This window comes from Asterias rubens, chromosome 14 (assembly GCF_902459465.1).
Source record: "Asterias rubens chromosome 14, eAstRub1.3, whole genome shotgun sequence".
Lineage (NCBI taxonomy): Eukaryota > Metazoa > Echinodermata > Asteroidea > Forcipulatida > Asteriidae > Asterias > Asterias rubens.
In genome coordinates, this window is record NC_047075.1 from 7016093 (window position 1) to 7039151 (window position 23059).

A 23059-nucleotide genomic window follows, 5' to 3' on the forward strand; every position below is an offset into this window, starting at 1 on the left:
TCGATAAGTGCACTGGGTTATTGTACATGCGTTACACAACACATGGGCCCAATGGCTTTACATGTATGTCTCATCTGAAAGAGGAAGCAATGGCTAAGTGTCTTGTACATACATATAAGGACAAAAGTGTCTTGCTTGGGGATTTCGAACCCACACTCTTCTGATCAGAAACACCAGAAGACGAGCAGTGTATACTGTTCGAAACGCCAAGACCAAACCGGCTCTTTTCAGAGCCAATACTCAAACTAAAGAGGTTTTACACATGGTTGTACCCGCAAGTTTACTTCCTATCCTAGAAACACTTCCATTAAATAGAAATCTATGACATTGGTTACACAACTGCCACACTACGTACATGTCTTTGTCAGTTCCTCCAATGACATCACAAATATCTCCATATCGATTCTCATCTGTATCAGTCTGTGTTGGATTATAGTCATCGGGACAATTGTCACAAACGTCACCGACATTGTCACTATCGCTGTCATCTTGTGCCACATTGGGGATGAGGGGACAATTATCAGATCCATCAACAATACCTACAGTTTAGAGAAAACACAACCAGTTATTCATAAATACCTCAGACAGTTTCGCTATTCCTATTGGTGGAGAGCGCGTCACGTGGGTTTGTATAAACCTTTGTTTATGACCAGTAAAAAGTGTTGAAACATGGGCGTGACATCACGCAATACACGCGACGCGCACAGCATTCCCTTATAAGGAGTTGTTTACCCGAGGGCCTTACCATTACATAGCGCGAGGGGTGTTATGTTGAAAGAAATCATTGAACATTTAAAATTTTTGCATTTATTTTACTTTTTGACCAAAAAGTGTTGATGTTTTTTGGCCGTAAAGATATTTATGAATGGGAATCAAAGTGTGTTGAATCAGTATTCAACTAGTGGTTTAAACCCACCGAGGCTTGGTTGTTGATAATTTACCTCGACTTTGTCTCGGTAAAATTATCAAGAACCAGGTTGAGAATTGGTAATAATTGAGAACAAAATAGTTCATTTGAATGTGAAGGTTCAATAATTATAAAAGTTCAAACCAGTACAAACTTGTGTACTTCTCTTGCAACGTTGAGCAATTTTGAGTCACCTTCTTCAATGTCTGTATCTGTTCAAAAGGGATTTTTTTTTTCCTACCATCATTGTCACTGTCAGTGTCACATTCATCCCCCTGTCCATCTCCATCAGTATCCGCTTGATCTGGGTTGCTGTTTGAGGGACAGTTATCACACGCATCACCAACTCCATCAGTATCAGAGTCTACTTGGGCATAGTTGGCTACATACTGGCAGTTATCCTGAATAGGAGAGACAAATACAAGGTCAGAAATGGGGTGTCGTGGCCGAGCAGTAGGGGTGGATTCAAGCACACAGTGAGGGACAGTTATCACAAGAATCACCCACTCCATCGCCATCAGAGTCTACTTGTGGGCATAGTTGGCTACATACTGGCAGTTATCCTGAATGAGACAAATACAAGGTCAGAAATGGGGTGTCGTGGCCAAGCAGTAGGGGGGTGGATTGAAGCACACAGTGAGGGACAGTTATCACAAGAATCACCCACTCCATCGCCATCAGAGTCTACTTGGTCATAGTTGGCTACATACTGGCAGTTATCCTGAATGAGACAAATACAAGGTCAGAAATGGGGTGTCGTGGCCAAGCAGTAGGGGGGTGAGCTCACAAGCGCACAATGAAACCATGCGTCATGTTGAGCACCAAATTTTCAAACCTGCAGAATATGGGTTGGAGCCCTGGTCTGACACATTATTATGTCCGTCAGCAAGATACTTAACTATAAATGATATGCCCTTTGGAAATACAAAAACAACCAGTCCCATATAATGTGTTATGCTTGTAAAAGAACCGAGTACATGTATAAGGGGTTTGCCCTAATTTGTTTATTTGTCTGGAGTTTGTTGGCTGCATTCAAATTTTACTGTATCGCCTTAGAAGGGCGGTAGATTCAAGGTTTGTAATTTACAGAATGTGGGTTCGAAACCTGGCCTCGTCAGTCGTGACACTTGTGCCTTTGAGCAAGCCACTTTACCATGATTGGTTCTCTCCACCCCAGGAGTACAAATGGATAGCTTTGGTTGATAACATTATAACATAATAATAATTTGGGGGGCTAATCGTCCTTACTCGCAGCTAGAGCTGAATTGCGAATGACGCGGCTACAACATGTTCGAGAAGCAGGCATTCAAGGGCGCATTCAGCTGCCAGCCACATCAACCCATTATGACCACGGAGCACAGCCAAGATCGAAAGTGTTTGATTTTTCCCGAGGGAAGAAAACTGGATGGTCTGGAAAATCCTTGTGGCACAGCAGAGAACTAACGCACAACTCACCTCACTTATGGCCCCGACCGGGAATCGAACCGGGGTCACCTTGGAGAGAGGCGAGTGCTTTACGCACAAGCCAACCATGACACAACATGTTGGATGGATGTTGTGTTTTGCACAAAATAAAGGATAAAAATTAATGCGGATTTACCTGACTGTCAAATATGCTGTCATTATCATCATCATTGTCACATAAGTCACCAATGCCATCGCTATCAGTGTCCTCTTGACCACTGTTGGGAAGTTGTGGGCAATTGTCCTGATAAAAAGAAAGAAACCATAATCAGGTGAGGTTAGCGATGGCACTCTTTTGAGTACTGTACATGTAGGTTCTGAGAAGAACCAGTGGTTGACAACTCAACATTTTGATCAGTATGCTGGGATCGTTTTCAGTTTTAAAATAAACCAGTGGTTCTATAATCAAAGTTTCGATCAGTATGCACAAATCATCCTCATGAGAATGTTGGACTCTGTTGCTACATGTAGATGCTGCTTAAAGGCACTGGACATTATTGGTAATTACTCAATATAATTGCTAGCATAAAAAAATTCCTTGGTAACGAACAATGGAGATCTGTTGATACTACAGATGTACATTGTGCAAAACGGCTCCCTCTGAAGTGACATGGTTTGTGAAAGAAAAGTAATTTCTCACTAAAATATTTGAACTGAATTTGAGACCTCAGCTGAGGTCTCAAAATCAAGCATCTAAAAACTCACACAAAACAAGGGTGTTTTTTTAATTCCATTAAACTCTCGCAACTTCCACCAAATTTTCAATGGTCTGTTTTTGATGCATTAGTTAAGATACATGTACACCAAGTGAGAAGACTGGTCTTTGACAGTCACTGAATGTGTCCAGTGCCTTAAAGTACTGCCTTGGAGATTAACTGAGATTTGGGCAAGGCGTCTTTTCTGGTGTTAAGAGGAGAATACCGTACACCGGTGGGATTGGAACCTGGGTCAAAAAGGTGGAAGGTGAAGAAAAAGAACCCACCTTCCCTAGAGCTAGAGGTTGACAAAGATGAACCTTATGAAATACTTACAGCTTTACATGATAATGCACTGCATAGGAGCGTGAACTCTGGACGGCCATCAAGATCAATGTCTACGTCACAATACACGCCGTTACCTGCCCAACCACTGTTGCACTGTAAAATCAATCAAATACAACAATATTACAATTAACTGTTACCTGCCCAGCCACTGTTACACAACATCAATAAAATACAACAATGTTACAATTTACTGTTACCTGCCCAGCCACTGTGACACTGTAACATCAGTCAAATACAGCAATGTTACAATTAACTGTTACCTGCCCAGCCACTGTTACACAACATCAGTCAAATACAACAATATTACAATTTACTGTTACATGCCAAGCCACTGTTACACTGTAACTTCAATCAAATACAACAATATTACAATTTACTGTTACCTGCCCAGCCACTGTGACACTCTAACATCAGTCAAACACAACAATGTTTTTTTTTAGGATGTTTTTTCTTAAATATTGCATTTGTATTATTGTATTCTATACCACATGTTCTAGATTTCTCTCAACTTAGGTTTACATTTTAATTTGTGTTGTTGTTATTGTATATTAATTAATGCTATTGTTTGTATTTTAGCGCCATGAGCACTACTGTGGATTTGTGCGCTTTATAAGTTTTCATTATTATTATTATTATTATTATTAATGTTACTATAAACTGTCACATAAAGTTTGTTAATATTAACCACATGTAGCTCTTACAAAATGACAAAGCGTAATTCAACAATAACTGTTTCACTGTACTTTAAATTTATAATGCCCTGCAGCCGATTTCACGAAACGCTAGGATCAATTTTATCTCGAGTTAGGACGAGTAACCCGTCCTAACTTAGGATGAGTTCAATACGTCCTACGTATTTTCATACGGAACTGAACGCGTCCTAAGTCCTAAGATTAATCCTAAGTTAGGAAGAGTTTGGTGAAATCGACGGCTGGTCACTTGGCCAATAAAATTCTGGAGAGTGAACTAACCCTGGCTGCCGTGTCGCTCCAAAGGCTTTTTCAAACACAATATCAACCTCTTTCCTCGCATGTACCCAATGACATGTACATGTATACCTCTGGATGAAGAGAAGCAATTCAAGTATCTTGCTAAAGGAGACCAGTTTCTTGACCGGGATTCGAACCCACACTCCGATGACTTAAAGACCCTGAACACTTTTGGTAATTGTCAAAGACCAGTCTTCTCACTTGGTGTATCTCAACATGTGCATAAAATAACAAACCTGTGAAAATTTGAGCTCAATTGTCACACGAAGTTGTGTGCTTTCAGATGCTTGGTTTCGAGACCTCAAAATATCTAAATCCGAGGTCTCAAAATCAAATTTGTGGAAAATTACTTCTTTTATCGAAAACAACGTCACTTCAGAGGGAGCCGTATCTCACAATGTGTGATACTATGAACCTCTCCCCATTTCTCGTTACCAAGTAATTGGTTTTATGATGATAATTATTTTGAGTAATTATTAATAGTGTCAACTGCCTTTTAAGGGTGTATGTACTTTTTGTAGGACAAAAAACGCAATGTCCACAGATTTACACTAAACTTACACAGTTTGAAGATAATGATAGCACAACGCTTCCATGAAAATATTACGTGCTGAGGTGCTGTAGTTTTTGGGAAATGAGTAAAACAATGTCATAAAAATAATTTTGAGACCAAATTATTTTAAGCATTTACAAACGTATTTTCATGACATTGTTGTACTCATTTCTCAAAAACTACAGCACCTCAGGAAGTAATATTTGAAGGGGAGCTTTCCACTATCATTATCTTCAAACCCTGTAAGTTTATGAAAAAGTACCCAAACCCTTACAACCACAACTTTAATTCGCTGCTCTAAAGCACTCAGCCATGACACCCTTGTAACTTTAATTCGCTGCTCTAAAGCACTCAGCCATGACACCCTTGTAACTTTAATTCGCTGCTCTAAAGCACTCAGCCATGACACCCTTGTAACTTTAATTCGCTGCTCTAAAGCACTCAGCCATGACACCCTTGTAACTTTAATTCGATGCTCTAAAGCACTCAGCCATGACACCCTTGTAACTTTAATTCGATGCTCTAAAGCACTCAGCCATGACACCCTTGTAACTTTAATTCGCTGCTCTAAAGCACTCAGCCATGACACCCTTGTAACTTTAATTCGCTGCTCTAAAGCACTCAGCCATGACACCCTTGTAACTTTAATTCGCTGCTCTAAAGCACTCAGCCATGACACCCTTGTAACTTTAATTCGCTGCTCTAAAGCACTCAGCCATGACACCCTTGTAACTTTAATTCGCTGCTCTAAAGCACTCAGCCATGACACCCTTGTAACTTTAATTCGCTGCTCTAAAGCACTCAGCCATGACACCCTTGTAACTTTAATTCGCTGCTCTAAAGCACTCAGCCATGACACCCTTGTAACTTTAATTCGATGCTCTAAAGCACTCAGCCATGACACCCTTGTAACTTTAATTCGCTGCTCTAAAGCACTCAGCCATGACACCCTTGTAACTTTAATTCGATGCTCTAAAGCACTCAGCCATGACACCCTTGTAACTTTAATTCGCTGCTCTAAAGCACTCAGCCATGACACCCTTGTAACTTTAATTCGCTGCTCTAAAGCACTCAGCCATGACACCCTTGTAACTTTAATTCGCTGCTCTAAAGCACTCAGCCATGACACCCTTGTAACTTTAATTCGCTGCTCTAAAGCACTCAGCCATGACACCCTTGTAATATTGTTCTCCTCATGTAATATGACCTACCTCACAGACAAATGTACCAGCTCCAGTTGATATACACGTTGCGTTTTCATGACAGTTGTTTTTACCCAGAATGCAATAGTCACCAGGTGTACATCCGATTACACCGTTGCCAAGGTAACCAGGAGGGCAGAAACCACAACTGTAACTTCCCTGTGGATAAAAGAAAAAACAAAAAGTCATATGTTTTTTAAGGATTTACTTATGAATATTTTAAAGGCACATGAAACCTATGGTAATTGTCAAAAACCAGTTTTCTCACTGGTTTATCCCAACATGTGCATAAAATAACAAATCTGTGAAAACTTTGGCTAAATGAGTCATTGAAAAGGCAAAAAAATAATGAAAAAATGATGCTTTCAGATGCATCATAAAATAACCTAACTTGTTAACTTGAAAGTACAACCAACACTTCATGTTTAATAGTTAGAGTTATTTCTTGATTTTTACCATGCAAAGCCTCAAACATCACTTGACACCATACATGTACAATGTAGGCTAGGCGGTTGACACTATTGGTAAATACTCAAAATAATTATTACCATGAACTTTACTTGGTGACGAGTAATGGGGAGAGGTTGATAGTATAAAACATTGTGAGAAGTGGCTCCCTATGAAGTAATGTAGTTTTCGCGAAAGAAGTAATTTTCATCAAATCTGATTTCGAGACCTCAAGTTTAGAATTTGAGGTCTCGAAATCAAGCATCTGAAAGCACTTCGTGTGACAAGGGTGTTTTTTTCTTTCATTATTATCTCGCAACTTCGACGACCGATTGAGCTCAAATTTTCACAGGTTTGTTATTTTATGCATATGTTGAGATACACCAACTGTGAAGACTAATATTTGACAATTACCAACAGTGTCCACTGTCTTTAAGGTTGGTATTAGTGTCCAAAGCACATTCAATTTGTTCATATAATATGATACAAGTACAAACCATATAAATGTCTGAACTAAACAGGCTGTTCAGAGACTAAAATTAATAAATTTGATGCCTAAGAGCCATAAATATGTAGAAAACTTACGTCAGTATTAATGCATTCAGCAACGGGGTCACATCCGCCATTATTCATAGAACACTCATCAATATCAGTACAAACCTGGGAGAAAAACAGAATCACAATTAATCAATGCATTTATATATTCAAATTTTCATTTTTTTCTTCTTCTATACCAGGTTAAGCTTTTTATGTGTGTAATTTTTTTTTTTCAAATACATTTTTTTAAAATTGTTTTATCCTGAAGTTGGCAAAGCAGAAAATGTCTGAATAATAATAATTCATCCGGGGTTGTCAAGGCTCAGATTACACAAAAATTACATACAAATTGCAGCAAATTACAAACAATAACAATTACATAAAGAGCAGACAAAAAATCCCATACAAATGCAATAAAAGAGAGATACAAAAAATTAATGTGTTAATGACTCGTTTAAGAGTAAAAAAAATTGATTTCAATACCAAAGTTTGTGGTAAGACTGTACATCAGCTTTACCTACTGTAATGCATTTTGAGAAACATTGCACTCTCGAGTACTGTGCTTATGGAAAAATATATCCTTTTTTTATCCCCGCAAAAAGTTGAATATAAGAAACCTTATTGTGGGAACGCTTCTAAGATTGTGTAACCAAAGGTATTGTTTGCCGTTAAGTCCTTTACCAGGTAGACATTATAATCATCGCCATTATAAAATTAAACATGTTTTCACAGGTGCCCAATTACTATTTTACTCTGGCTAAAAAATCATAACTAAATTGTTTTGGGTTATAATTCAAAATAAGAAGAAACCTAAAAAAGCCTGATATTTGTTTGGTTACTTGTTGGTTTGTCTGAGCATGATCAACACCAATACCATGAGGTGTGTCTCCTACATAACCTGCTGGACAAGCACTACACTCATAGCCTGGTACTAGATTGATACAAGAAGGAACTAGACTTACTTGTTGGTTTGTCTGAGCATGATCAACACCAATACCATGAGGTGTGTCTCCTACATAACCTGCTGGACAATCACTACACTCATAGCCTGGTACTAGATTGATACAAGAAGGAACTAGACTTACTTGTTGGTTTGTCCCAGCATGATCAACACCAATACCATGAGGTGTGTCTCCTACATAACCTGCTGGACAAGCACTACACTCATAGCCTGGTACTAGATTGATACAAGAAGGAACTAGACTTACTTGTTGGTTTGTCTGAGCATGATCAACACCAATACCATGAGGTGTGTCTCCTACATAACCTGCTGGACAATCACTACACTCATAGCCTGGTACTAGATTGATACAAGAAGGAACTAGACTTACTTGTTGGTTTGTCCCAGCATGATCAACACCAATACCATGAGGTGTGTCTCCTACATAACCTGCTGGACAAGCACTACACTCATAGCCTGGTACTAGATTGATACAAGAAGGAACTAGACTTACTTGTTGGTTTGTCCCAGCATGATCAACACCAATACCATGAGGTGTGTCTCCTACATAACCTGCTGGACAATCACTACACTCATAGCCTGGTACTAGATTGATACAAGAAGGAACTAGACTTACTTGTTGGTTTGTCCCAGCATGATCAACACCAATACCATGAGGTGTGTCTCCTGCATAACCTGCTGGACAAGCACTACACTCATAGCCTGGTACTAGATTGATACAAGAAGGAACTAGACTTACTTGTTGGTTTGTCTGAGCATGATCAACACCAATACCATGAGGTGTGTCTCCTACATAACCTGCTGGACAATCACTACACTCATAGCCTGGTACTAGATTGATACAAGAAGGAACTAGACTTACTTGTTGGTTTGTCCCAGCATGATCAACACCAATACCATGAGGTGTGTCTCCTACATAACCTGCTGGACAAGCACTACACTCATAGCCTGGTACTAGATTGATACAAGAAGGAACTAGACTTACTTGTTGGTTTGTCTGAGCATGATCAACACCAATACCATGAGGTGTGTCTCCTACATAACCTGCTGGACAATCACTACACTCATAGCCTGGTACTAGATTGATGCAAGAAGGAACTAGACTTACTTGTTGGTTTGTCCCAGCATGATCAACACCAATACCATGAGGTGTGTCTCCTACATAACCTGCTGGAGAAGCACTACACTCATAGCCTGGTTCTAGATTGATGCAAGAAGGAACTAGACTTACTTGTTGGTTTGTCTCAGCATGGTCAACACCAATACCATGAGGTGTGTCTCCTACATAACCTGCTGGACAAGCACTACACACTCATAGCCTGGTACTAGATTGATACAAGAAGGAACTAGACTTACTTGTTGGTTTGTCTGAGCATGATCAACACCAATACCATGAGGTGTGTCTCCTACATAACCTGCTGGACAAGCACTACACTCATAGCCTGGTACTAGATTGATGCAAGAAGGAACTAGACTTACTTGTTGGTTTGTCCCAGCATGATCAACACCAATACCATGAGGTGTGTCTCCTACATAACCTGCTGGACAATCACTACACTCATAGCCTGGTACTAGATTGATACAAGAATGAACTAGACTTACTTGTTGGTTTGCCTGAGCATGATCAACACCAATACCATGAGGTGTGTCTCCTACATAACCTGCTGGACAAGCACTACACTCATAGCCTGGTACTAGATTGATGCAAGTTCCCCAACACGGATCATGAGTGTCACACTTCAAGAAAAACATACAAGAAAGATTATTTGACAAATAAATCAAAGTTGTTGATGCTTATTTAAATCAAAGAAGAATAAGAGGCTTTGAAAATGATTTTTTTTTAAACACAGCCAATTACTTACAGGGGGAATGAACCAAGGGATAAACCCTTGTTAATCAAGAAAGGAAACCTTACCTCATTAATATCAGCACAGTTTAGTCCGTCTCCGGAGAAACCATTAGGACATTCCCCACACACATAACTCCCTGAGCCTTGATTCACACAGAACACACCATCAGCACAGGGTCCGGAATCAGACATGCATGGACCTGATCAAGTACATTATGGAAATTAGAAAAGACACAACACCAAATGATTTCAGTTTTACTATTAACACTTTACTTCAAGTATCATAACTACTCCGGAGTAGTTCCAGCTTCCTAGGTCAAACGAGACTACAGTTTTATGACCCATGTGAAGGATAAAGCAATAATGGTTATTTGTTTGTTTTTGCTGAAAGGTAGCGGACACTATTGGTAATTACTCAAAATAATTATTATCATTAAACTTTACTTGTAACGAGTAATGGGGAGAGGATGATAGTATAAAACATTTTGAGAAACGGCTCCCTCTGAAGTAACGTAGTTTTCAAGAAAGAAGTAATTTTCCACGAATTTGATTTTGAGACCTCAGAATTAGATTTTGAGGTCTCGAAATCAAGCATCTGAAAGCATCCGAAAGCACACAATGTGTGTGACAAGGGTGTTTTTTCTTTCATTATTATCTCGCAACTTCGATGACAAATTGAGCTAAAATTTTCACAGGTTTGTTATTTTATGCATATGTTGAGATACACAAAGTGAGAAGACTTGTCTTTGACAGTTACCAATAGTGTCTAGTGTCTTTAAGAACGCTTATAAGTTGGGACTTGAGCCAATGCTCTGCTGATCATCAATGCCAATTCTTGAGTTTAATTGCAGTTGATTGTTTGTGCACACCACCAGTTCTATAACAGTACTCATTAAAATAATTTAAGCATTTCTTACGACAACAGTTTAAAACAACGATATTACAACAATCAACTATTAACAGTAAAGAAACGAGAAGGAAATAAAAAGCCTTTAGAGTAAACAACATAATCCTAGAAAATGTGAGTTTTAAACAATGTTTTGAACTCAGTAAGTGAATGACGTTATTGATAAGGAAGATTGCTTTAGAAGATGATGAGTATCTGGTTTGAGGTTTTGTGAGAATCCTTGTATCTAAGCTTGAAAGGAGTGTGTGATTGGACTGGTAAATTCAGTAACGTATGGAGGAGAAGTTTTATTTTAATGTGTCCGTTGGAATAAACAACAATGTTGAGACTTACATTGCGCTTGACTTGAGCATGATTTACAGAGAGTGCCATCCCCAACAGACCACTCAGTAACCTCACATGGTGCACATGACGTCTTGGCTGTAGTGCTCTGGTAGCCTGGAGGGCAGTTCAGACAGGATGATTGCGCTGTATCGTTATTGTATGTACCAGGCTTGCATTGCTTACAAAACTCTGTTGACAAGTAAACAATAAAACAGCAACATTTTATCATAAAATAGATGTTAGATTTGCATCGAGGATAAAGAATATTAATTTTTTGTTTTTACCCATACACCGATGTGTGTTAGCACTATAAACTCAGTACTTTCCCGAGTCCTGTGAAAAAAAGAAAAGAACAAAATCCCACCCGAGTAGTATGCCTGTGATATTTGTTCACCGGACTCGGGAAAGTACTGAGTATACAGTGCTAACACACATCGGTGTGAGGGTAAAAACCAAAAATTTAGAAATATCTTATCAGATAGACATGCCTAGAAATCCCTCCAATCACTTACCCAGGGGTAGGCTATTGCAAAAAAACTATAAGCGCAAAATGTGAAAGTGTTGCAAGCACAAAGCATGATAACGAGCACGAAGGCTTCCAAGTGCGTGGCCTGCTTTACATGTACATACATTTATTTTGGGTTTGAAAGCCCTACTCTGCAATCTGGAGAAAACGAAATACATGTAATCACATCCCTGCTCACCTGAGTCGGATCCTATTGAGAAGTATCCTCTTGGGCAGATGGACTGGACACCACTGAAGCAAGCGGTACCCGGCTCACATAGGGTGCAGGTTTCCGGACAATACTGTACAAAGAAAAAGAGTTCTTGAAAGAGGCTTGACAGCCAATAGCAGCCAGGTTGGTGTAGTGGTATCGTTCCACCCATGGAACCCCGATTCACATCAAACCAAGGGCACTACAGTACATCCGATCTTGTTTTCAGTCCCTCCCTGAGTGAGTGGGTTTTCCCTGGATTAATTATCTGGGGTTCCCCTCCCACATCTTAAAACCAAACTTCCTTCCTTGTCTTCTCTTCATTTGGGATCTCGGCTAGTACAGTTTCAGTCAGCCTCGTCATTAATCCTTTGTTGTTCTGTTTTTCTTTCTTTCTTTGCTTTGTTCTTGTTTTATTTGTTGTTTAGCGCTTTGACCTGTGTTAAAGGCGCTATATAAATACCTGTAGTATTATTATTATTATTATATTATTATTACAGTGAATAAGTTTGCTTTTCTAAGAGTCCTTGGCTGCACAACCAGAAATATTAAATTAAATGGAATGAAATGAAATTAAACCACTGATTCTTTTCAGAACTGGTACTACTAAAAACCGATTTACACTTGGTGCTACTGCAATCCTCACATAAGAAAAGAGAGGCACTATTGGTAATTGTCAAAGACCAGTCTTCTCACTTACACTGTAATGTATCTCAACATATGCATAAAATAACCAACCTGTGAAAATTTCAGCTCAATTGGTCGTCAAAGTTGCGAGATAACTATGAAAAAAAAAACACCCTCGTCACACTAAGTTGTGTGCTTTCAGATGCTTGATTTCGAGACCTCAAGTTCTAAATCTGAGGTCTCAAAATCAAATTCGTGGAAAAATACTTTTTTTCTCAAAAACTGCGTCACTTCAGAGGGAGCCGTTTCTCACAATGTTTTATACTATCAACCTCTCCCCAGTACTCGTCCCCAAGTAAGGTTTTATGCTTATAAATATTTTGAGTAATTACCAATAGTGTCTGCTGCCTTTAAACTCACTTACCGTTGCATTACATCTACCGTGGTGGTAGGTTGGACAAGGAGTGGCATAACCATCTTTACACAACTAAAAATCAATCAACAAAATCAGTTAAATCAGCAACGGTTGGTAGTTCTGAAAAGAATGAAACTCATATCAGCCTGACGGGTCACACACCACAAACAGTGTTCCTGACTACAAGGTCTGCCATCGATTTCAAAAAGAGTTAGGACTCGTCTTATCTCGAGTAAGGACGAGTTAGGACGAGTAACTAACTCGTCCTAACTTAGGATTAATCTTAAGGTCTGTATATGCTACGGTGCAGGGTTGGGACTCATCCCAAGTCATAAGATTAGTCCTAAGTTAGGAAGAGTTTTGTGAAATCGACGGCTGGCATATCCATCTTTACATGTAACTACAAATAAATCAACACAATGGCAAAGGTTTTCATCATTCTGACTAAACTAAAAAGTGGTTTGTATAAGAGGAAAAGCCATTGAATAGAACTCACATTGAAGACATTTGATCTACATACACCTCGTTCTTTTGAGGCATTACTTCGTTCTTTAATGTATGGATTACATTATGAAGTCATGTCCAAATGAATGTTCAGAAGTGTCACGACTGGGACTCGAACCCACACTCTGCTGAAACACCAGAGCTTGAGTCCACTGCTCTTAATAACATCTATCTACATACACCTCGTTCTTTTGAGGCATTACTTCGTTCTTTAATGTATGGATTACATTATGAAGTCATGTCCAAATGAATGTTCAGAAGTGTCACGACTGGGACTCGAACCCACACTCTGCTGAAACACCAGAGCTTGAGTCCACTGCTCTTAATAACATCTATCTACATACACCTCGTTCTTTTGAGGCATTACTTCGTTCTTTAATGTATGGATTACATTATGAAGTCATGTCCAAATGAATGTTCAGAAGTGTCACGACTGGGACTCGAACCCACACTCTGCTGAAACACCAGAGCTTGAGTCCACTGCTCTTAATAACATCTAGGCTACCCATTGATGTTACCTACCCATCCAACAGGGCAAGACACACATTCACAAACGAATGCTCAGAAGTGTCAGGACCAGGACTCGAACCCACACCATAGATTGAGTCTGGTTCTATTAACCGCCGTAATGGCTCTTAAGCTCTAAGAAACACCCCTGATGTTACCTACCCATCCAATAGGGCAAGACACACATTCACAAACGAATGCTCAGAAGTGTCAGGACCAGGACTCGAACCGTTTAGAAGTGTCATCTTGAGTAGTTTAATCCCTAAACAGCTCACGTAAGAAGCTAAACTGGGATGACTGCAATGGGACTCAAACCCACCCTCATAACATCTAGGCTACCCATTGATGTTACCTACCCATCCAATAGGGCAAGACACACATTCATAAACGAATGCTCAGAAGTGTCAGGACCAGGACTCGAACCCACACCATAGATTGAGTCTGGTTCTCTTAACCGCCGTAATGGCTCTTAAGCTCTAGGAAACACCCCTGATGTTACTTACCCATCCACAGTGCATGACACACATTCACAATGTTTAGAAGTGTCATCTTGAGTAGTTTAATCCCTAAACAGCTCACGTAAGAAGCTAAACTGGGATGGCTGCAATGGGACTCAAACCCACCCTCATAACATCTAGGCTACCCATTGATGTTACCTACCTATCCAATAGGGCAAGACACACATTCACAAACGAATGCTCAGAAGTGTCAGGACCAGGACTCGAACCCACACCATAGATTGAGTCTGGTTCTATTAACCGCCGTAATGGCTCTTAAGCTCTAGAAAACACCCCTGATGTTACCTACCCATCCATAGGGCATGAAACACATTCACAATGTTTAGAAGTGTCATGACTGCAATGGGACTCAAACCCACCCTCATAAAATCTAGGCTACCCATTGATGTTACCTACCCATCCATAGGGCATGAAACACATTCACAATGTTTAGAAGTTTCATGACTGCAATGGGACTCAAACCCACCCTCATAACCTCATGGCTACCCCCTTGATGTTACCTACCCATCCAATGGGGCAAGAAACACATTCATAAGCATGTCCAAATGAATGTTCAGAAGCGGATCTACTACATGAGTCTGATGGTGGATCACATCGGCCGCATGGTCGTTGGATACCATCCCCGATACAGTAGTTAGTTGTCTCACAACGTACACATTGTGTTAGATCTACAGTGTAGATATATATATAGTTAGGAAAACATCAGGCATGCAAGTTATTGGTTATTGTATGAGTAAGTATACAGTCTCATTTAAAGCAGTGCACACTATTGGTAATTTATCATTATTAGCATAACACCTTTTTTTTTTAAGTGCAAGCTCTTTTTTTATTTCATACATAATATGCACGTTATTAAGAAACAATGAATAATTAGTTATGCATAACAACTTGCTTGGTAACGAGCAGTGGAGAGCTGGGTTGTTTAGTATAAAACAATGTGAGAAATGACTCCCTCTAAAATAAAGTAATTTTTCAAGAATTGGATTTTGAAACCTCAGAATTAGATTTTGAGGTCCTGAAATCAAGCATCTGAAAGCACATAACGTTGTGTTGCAAGGGTGTTTTTTCTTCCACCATTAGCTCGAAACTTTGACGATCAATTGAGTTCAAATTTTTCGCAGTATTGTTATTTTATGCAAATTTTTTTTGAGATACACCGAGTGAGAGTACTGGTCTTCGACAATTACCAATAGTGTCCAGTGTCTTTAAGTGGTAAATTATAAGCTTTTAATGAGATCATGCAAAAATGAGTTTTTGTCAACCCAGGGATGGATTTCACAAAGAAAGTCGTAAGTTAGGACTGGCCCTAGGAGACATTAAAGACTTAAGGCTATGTCTTAAGTTAGGACAAGATGACGAGTAACAGGCCAGGATTATTATTTCCACTTAATAGTGGACGGAGGGACTTCTCGTTTTAAACTTCAATATTGTGGAGTGTTTTTATTTAAGTTGCATGGTCACCACATTTCACCTAGCTAGCTCCAGTCATCCTCAGTGGAAAAACAATTGTAAAAAGAAAACATTTAGAAAAGCGTATAATCTAAGCTTTAACACTGTAAAAAACCCTTATTGATACAACCTTTAGTTCAAAACTTGCCAAAGTAGAGATGCGAAAGAATAAAACAGAGAAAAGGAGTTTAAATTCGAGTTGGTTACTGACAAAAATTGACACACATGTTTTAATGCTTGGATCTGTTAAGCTGGATTGCATCACTCAAAAACATAATTTACATGCAGGGTGGAAAAGTAGAAAACTGATAAAAGCTGTCGGTTACTGAGGACAAAAGATGCCTGACTACGAGTCAACAGTTTAAAACAGTTGGAGATAAACAAAACAACAATATTATTCATGGGTGAATAGTGATTCACACATACAAAAATTAATGGACTGCACTCATGTTTTTCAAAATGAAAAAACAAAGTTGTTTATAAAATCCAGTGTTAGAATATTGTTATCGGAATGCATTCAGCATGCAACAAGTATAAATTCCTCTCATGTCTCAACTGATGATCAGAAACAACAGTTACGAGCACATGCGCATACCACACCACAGCCACAATCAGGTCTTTCTTTGACCTCAGCGAGGCAATTTATCAGCTTGTGTCATCACATGCAAGTAAACTTCAAAAACACATTGCATGCACCTTAAACAGCTAAGAATAAGACAGCCTGGCAAGCTGCAGTGCAATTTGGATCTGCTTCAGCTGAAGTGGCAAGAGCAGCAGACGCAAATGCTAAACAGCGTCAACGTCATGAACGGGAGCTATACCCCTTCTACAATCTACTGCATGCACACTATCGCCATGGCAGGTACGCATTGTGGCAGTTGTGTGATGCCATGAATAGGAAATGAAAGAGCTTGTGGCCGACGTCAGGCACCTGAACCAACTAAACTTGACTATGATATCATTATTCTCCCAAGCGAGCTGACAGCCTATAGACCTTTATCATTGGTCTTCATTTTCCCAATTGATAACAATTAAACCAAACCGAGGCTGGAAAAACAATATAGTCTGGTTCCTATTTGCATAATGATTATTAGCATTCATAATTGTAGTTCGATACAAGGAACATGACCAAGATCATCATGTCCCTATATTGTGCAGATGCAGGAAGCATGATAACGGTTTATACTTACATCTGAATCGTTTATCAGTGGAGCAGCCAACGATCTCAGCCCGTAATCCGATCAAACTGTGCCAACTTTGAGGTAGAAAACGAATATATCGGGCGTAGACCTCGTCAAAGTAACCGAAAGAGACGGAATCCTGATCTACATTGCCTGTAAATAACTGAAAAAGTAAAACATTGATTATAGAAACGTTGACATTTGAGTATTTATGAAGTTTTGCATTTTCCAATGGCTGAGCTACATGTAGGAGATAAAACAGAAAACAAATATTGATGGTTGATTGAAAAGTTGCATAGGGTCTATCTGGTATCTCAGTTATCTACCCCTATGTTGCCAGCCTCTGAGTTTTGACAATATATTTGTTTGTGGATTCCAGGCATTAATTATTATTTAGCCAAAGATTACACCCAAGTTTACAATTCAACCTGGACAGTGCCACCAATGGATCACCTTCAATCAATCAATAAAACATTTATTTCCACATTCACATGGGAAGTGTTATTTAAGAAGAAAAAAAGTTCTTAAAGGCAGTGGACACTATTGGTAATTACTCAAAATATTTATTGGCATCTATGTAAACCCTTACTTGGTAACGATTAATGGGGAGAGGTTGGTTAGTATAACACATAGTGATCGTTGTCTTTAAGTTTCCCCTGTGGTTTATTATTTGACATTGTTATAATTGTTATAAACCAAATTAGAGGAAAATTTTGTTGGCTGGGAAGATTGTTTAAAGGCTCTGTACAATGTATACGTTCAGTAATGACTCTGCAAGTTAATGGCAATCAAAATCAACATGGTTGGATGTACACAAGCTTTGGATAGTATAATATATTTTTAGAAACATTTCACTTTGAAAACTACGTTATCATGGAAAAAGAAAATCAATTTTTATCGCCGAAAATCTTAGATGATTTTGGGGGTTAAACAAAGAATTGACTAGAGTGGGACTCGAACCAACGACCTCCGGATTAACGTGCCGGCGCTCTACCAACTGAGCTAACTAGCCCTATATTGGCGGTGTCCCTATTTTGTCAATATCTTTGTTCGGGGGTGCCAGTCAGAAGATATACAACCGTTAACTGCCGTGTAGCCAGGGATCACACCCAAATTACGATACAACCTGGGAAGCGGCAGCCAGGGGATCACCTTAAGGGGATGCGACTTTTTTGTTTCAGATATCAATATAAACCACAAGGGAAACTGACTGGGTAAAACTTTGATAAAAGAAACGTTTCCGCAGTACCTGCTCAGATTGTGTATTCCAATAGGAATTTGTCTTACAGCATGGACATATTTGCTCGGTAGTTTGGGTGATATACAAACACGACCACCTTTTGAAATCAAATTTTCAAAGGTTAACTTGATTTAATACAACTACATTTACAAAGGATCAAACTATTGGAAAATTCTCAAAGTAAGGTTTACTTTGCCTTTAACATTGAACATGTTGAAGAAACTGGACACTATTGGTACTTGCCAAAGACCAGTCTTCTCACTTGGTGTATCTCAACATGCATAAAATAACAAACCTGTGAAAATTTATGCTCAATTGGTCGTTGAAGTTGCGAGACAATAATAGAAGAAAAAAACACCCTTGTCACACAAACATTTGTGCTTTCAGATTTTGAGACCTCAGAATCTATTTATGAGGTCTCAAAATCAAATTTGCTGAAAATTACTTCTTTCTCAAAAACTACGTTACATCAGAGGGAGCTGTTTCTCACAATGTTTTATACTATCAACCTCTCCCCATTACTCGTAACCAAGGAAGGTTTCATGCTAATAATAATTAATTTAAGTAATAACCAATAGTGTCAACTGCTTTTAACAGTAAGAAAGTTTAGAGACACCCGGTTAAAGTTAAAAGTTTAAACAATTAAACCTTCTTAGCCAATCAATCTTACCCCATCATTACCATCAGCATCTTGAATTCTAATCCATGTAGTAGAGTCATTGGAGTATTCTATACAGTAAGTCTCTATCCAATGGTTAAACAATTAAACCTTCTTAGCTTATCAATCTTACCTCATCATTACCATCAGCATCTTGAATTCTAATCCATGTAGTAGAGTCATTGGAGTATTCTACGTAGTAAGTTTCAATCCAAGCTTCAACGTCTCCGACTCCTTGAGTCTTCACTCCAGAGAAGATGCTAACAATTCCCATATCAATTTGAAGCCATTGATTGGTGTCTGAAGCACCGGCAATCCAACCTGGGGTTTAGCAAGGAGAGATGCATAAATGTCATAGTTTTAACCATAGCACTCGAAGCAGTCAATATTTGTATAATATAACCTGTACTTCATACATACATATCAGCATTTATAAGGGGTGCCTTTTTCCCAAGGTTACGTACAAAGCGCCTACAGAAGATGCAACAAAGAAGTCCAAACTCAAGATATTCCAATGTAAAGTGAAATAAAACAGTCAAGTCATTCTGTACAATTGAGTCTTTTGTAGTTTCTTGAATTGTCCATCTTATTTAGTGCTCACGTCGGGCACTTAGTTCAGTGATGCTCACCACTGCAGAGAGGTACTTTTGGCAACAATGGCCACGTTGCCTAGCGAAAAATAAACCTTTTAAAATATTGCAAAAATGCAGGGGCAGAATCCAACTGGCATCTGGTTGGTTAAGACCTAGAGGCCGCTCGAAAACATCTTGGATCAAGCTACCGGCCTGAGTCCACCAAACAAGATGACAGACTCTGGAACCTAGTAACTACAAAGTATGGATTTAGGAGATTGGCATAATGGACCTACATGTATGCGGTCTACGCAAAATTTAGATCATTTTTTGTTAGTGCTTCTAAAAACAGCTTAAAAGTTAAACTGTCTAGAAAGTGTTCTTCTTGTTTTGATTCCTGTTTTGTGGTCTTGTAACAAATTATCCAATCCGGTAAAAGTTTTGAGCTGCAATTACTTTTGTCTCAAAATTTGAGCCCTGAGCGATTGATAACTGGGCCAATTTCATGGCTCCGCTGCTTACCGTAAGCAAAGATACAGTGGTGATGCAAAAAGTGAACTTCGCACTTACATATACATCAACGCATTTCACGGGTAAGCAGGAAATTGTCCTTATGCGCATTCATAATCCACCTTACTAGGCCTCTCTTCATTTACAAAGCTAGCACAGAAATTTAGCACTTACTTCCTAGTAAGCAAGTAATGGTGATTGTAAGTGCAGAATTTGGCGGTAAGCATACATACCAAATTGTACATGTATTAATAGACCTTTATCATGGTGCAGCCATCTTGATTTTCAATCTTTGAGATCAATGCAACAAAACAAAGGATGGAAGAACAAAATAGTCTGGTTCCTCTTTGCAGAATGATTACTAGCATTTATAATTGTTATTTGAAACAAGAAAAATGACCAAGATGGAGGCAGCATGATCAAGTTCTATTGTTAGGAATGCCTCACCTGAGCCTATTTTTCCATCTGAGCTAGCATTTGCGAAAAGTCTCGCTCGATTCGCTGTGTGAGGTTCATTGTAATGGGATGAAGCAGACACCATAGAGTCTTGAATTACTCCGCTCCGTAAACCAAGATCATCTTTACAATCTATGGAAGAAAACATTATTTAGTCAAGTCAAGTCCGTCTCGAGCCAATATAGCTCATCAGGCCGATGTTTACAGTTTCCTAGGGATTAATCAAATGATATTGTATCTATTCCCTGGTACCAATATTATTATTAATAATTAATAATAATAATAAAGAGCACATTTTAAAGTGGAATGCTGGCCGCCTAAAGAAGGCGCTCATGGCACTTAAGGAGAGAAAGACAAGTTAGGACTGAGGATTGTGTGAGTATGCTTGTTTGAAAAGGTGAGATTTTAAGTTTGTCTTGAATGTTGTGATGGATGGAGATGATTTGACAGTCAGTGGGAGTTGGTTCCACACCCTGGCTAAAGCTACAGAAAAGGACCTTTTGCCCAGAAGAGTTTGCAGTAACACCATGTGTGTATCTACTTGCCAGGTAGAGATTGTTCCTTAGAGAACTGTCTTGCTATTATATTCTACTACCCCGGAGTAGATGTACATGTATCAGACAAATTTCAGGAGACTTCTCAGTTCTGGAAAGAGCTGTCCTGCTTTGTAACTACTACCTGTGCAGAGGCTACTACTTTAGCTTATAGGATCGTTATTAACTGTACTACCTGTGCAGAGGCTACTACTTTAGCTTATAGGATCGTTATTAACTGTACTACCTGTGCAGAGGCTACTACTTTAGCTTATAGGATCGTTATTAACTGTACTACCTGTGCAGAGGCTACTACTTTAGCTTATAGGATCGTTATTAACTGTACTACCTGTGCAGAGGCTACTACTTTAGCTTATAGGATCGTTATTAACTGTACTACCTGTGCAGAGGCTACTACTTTAGCTTATAGGATCGTTATTAACTGTACTACCTGTGCAGAGGCTACTACTTTAGCTTATAGGATCGTTATTAACTGTACTACCTGTGCAGAGGCTACTACTTTAGCTTATAGGATCGTTATTAACTGTACTACCTGTGCAGAGGCTACTACTTTAGCTTATAGGATCGTTATTAACTGTACTACCTGTGCAGAGGCTACTACTTTAGCTTATAGGATCGTTATTAACTGTACTACCTGTGCAGAGGCTACTACTTTAGCTTATAGGATCGTTATTAACTGTACTACCTGTGCAGAGGCTACTACTTTAGCTTATAGGATCGTTATTAACTGTACTACCTGTGCAGAGGCTACTACTTTAGCTTATAGGATCGTTATTAACTGTACTACCTGTGCAGAGGCTACTACTTTAGCTTATAGGATCGTTATTAACTGTACTACCTGTGCAGAGGCTACTACTTTAGCTTATAGGATCGTTATTAACTGTACTACCTGTGCAGAGGCTACTACTTTAGCTTATAGGATCGTTATTAACTGTACTACCTGTGCAGAGGCTACTACTTTAGCTTATAGGATCGTTATTAACTGTACTACCTGTGCAGAGGCTACTACTTTAGCTTATAGGATCGTTATAAACTGTACTACCTGTGCAGAGGCTACTACTTTAGCTTATAGGATCGTTATTAACTGTACTACCTGTGCAGAGGCTACTACTTTAGCTTATAGGATCGTTATTAACTGTACTACCTGTGCAGAGGCTACTACTTTAGCTTATAGGATCGTTATTAACTGTACTACCTGTGCAGAGGCTACTACTTTAGCTTATAGGATCGTTATTAACTGTACTACCTGTGCAGAGGCTACTACTTTAGCTTATAGGATCGTTATTAACTGTACTACCTGTGCAGAGGCTACTACTTTAGCTTATAGGATCGTTATTAACTGTACTACCTGTGCAGAGGCTACTACTTTAGCTTATAGGATCGTTATTAACTGTACTACCTGTGCAGAGGCTACTACTTTAGCTTATAGGATCGTTATTAACTGTACTACCTGTGCAGAGGCTACTACTTTAGCTTATAGGATCGTTATAAACTGTACTACCTGTGCAGAGGCTACTACTTTAGCTTATAGGATCGTTATTAACTGTACTACCTGTGCAGAGGCTACTACTTTAGCTTATAGGATCGTTATTAACTGTACTACCTGTGCAGAGGCTACTACTTTAGCTTATAGGATCGTTATTAACTGTACTACCTGTGCAAAGGCTACTTCTTTAGCTTATAGGATCGTTATTAACTGTACTACCTGTGCAGAGGCTACTACTTTAGCTTATAGGATCGTTATTAACTGTACTACCTGTGCAGAGGCTACTACTTTAGCTTATAGGATCGTTATTAACTGTACTACCTGTGCAGAGGCTACTACTTTAGCTTATAGGATCGTTATTAACTGTACTACCTGTGCAGAGGCTACTACTTTAGCTTATAGGATCGTTATTAACTGTACTACCTGTGCAGAGGCTACTACTTTAGCTTATAGGATCGTTATTAACTGTACTACCTGTGCAGA

General features: G+C 39.0%; 1 protein-coding gene across 1 annotated transcript in view; it reads right to left on the reverse strand.

The window, feature by feature from the left end:
* The window catches only part of LOC117299078, a gene marked incomplete at its 5' end in the record, with an annotated part of 62417 nt that overhangs the window by 21731 nt on the left and 17627 nt on the right, over nucleotides 1-23059 (reverse strand). Inside the window, 15 exons of the mRNA XM_033782494.1 lie at nucleotides 356-539; nucleotides 1149-1308; nucleotides 2508-2615; nucleotides 3403-3507; nucleotides 6168-6317; nucleotides 7191-7265; nucleotides 9706-9840; nucleotides 10019-10152; nucleotides 11193-11372; nucleotides 11888-11990; nucleotides 12951-13013; nucleotides 14975-15138; nucleotides 17110-17263; nucleotides 19132-19319; nucleotides 20528-20668. Coding sequence (XP_033638385.1) covers nucleotides 356-539; nucleotides 1149-1308; nucleotides 2508-2615; nucleotides 3403-3507; nucleotides 6168-6317; nucleotides 7191-7265; nucleotides 9706-9840; nucleotides 10019-10152; nucleotides 11193-11372; nucleotides 11888-11990; nucleotides 12951-13013; nucleotides 14975-15138; nucleotides 17110-17263; nucleotides 19132-19319; nucleotides 20528-20668 — 2044 coding nt within the window. The remainder of the gene's footprint in view (nucleotides 1-355; nucleotides 540-1148; nucleotides 1309-2507; nucleotides 2616-3402; nucleotides 3508-6167; nucleotides 6318-7190; nucleotides 7266-9705; nucleotides 9841-10018; nucleotides 10153-11192; nucleotides 11373-11887; nucleotides 11991-12950; nucleotides 13014-14974; nucleotides 15139-17109; nucleotides 17264-19131; nucleotides 19320-20527; nucleotides 20669-23059) is intronic.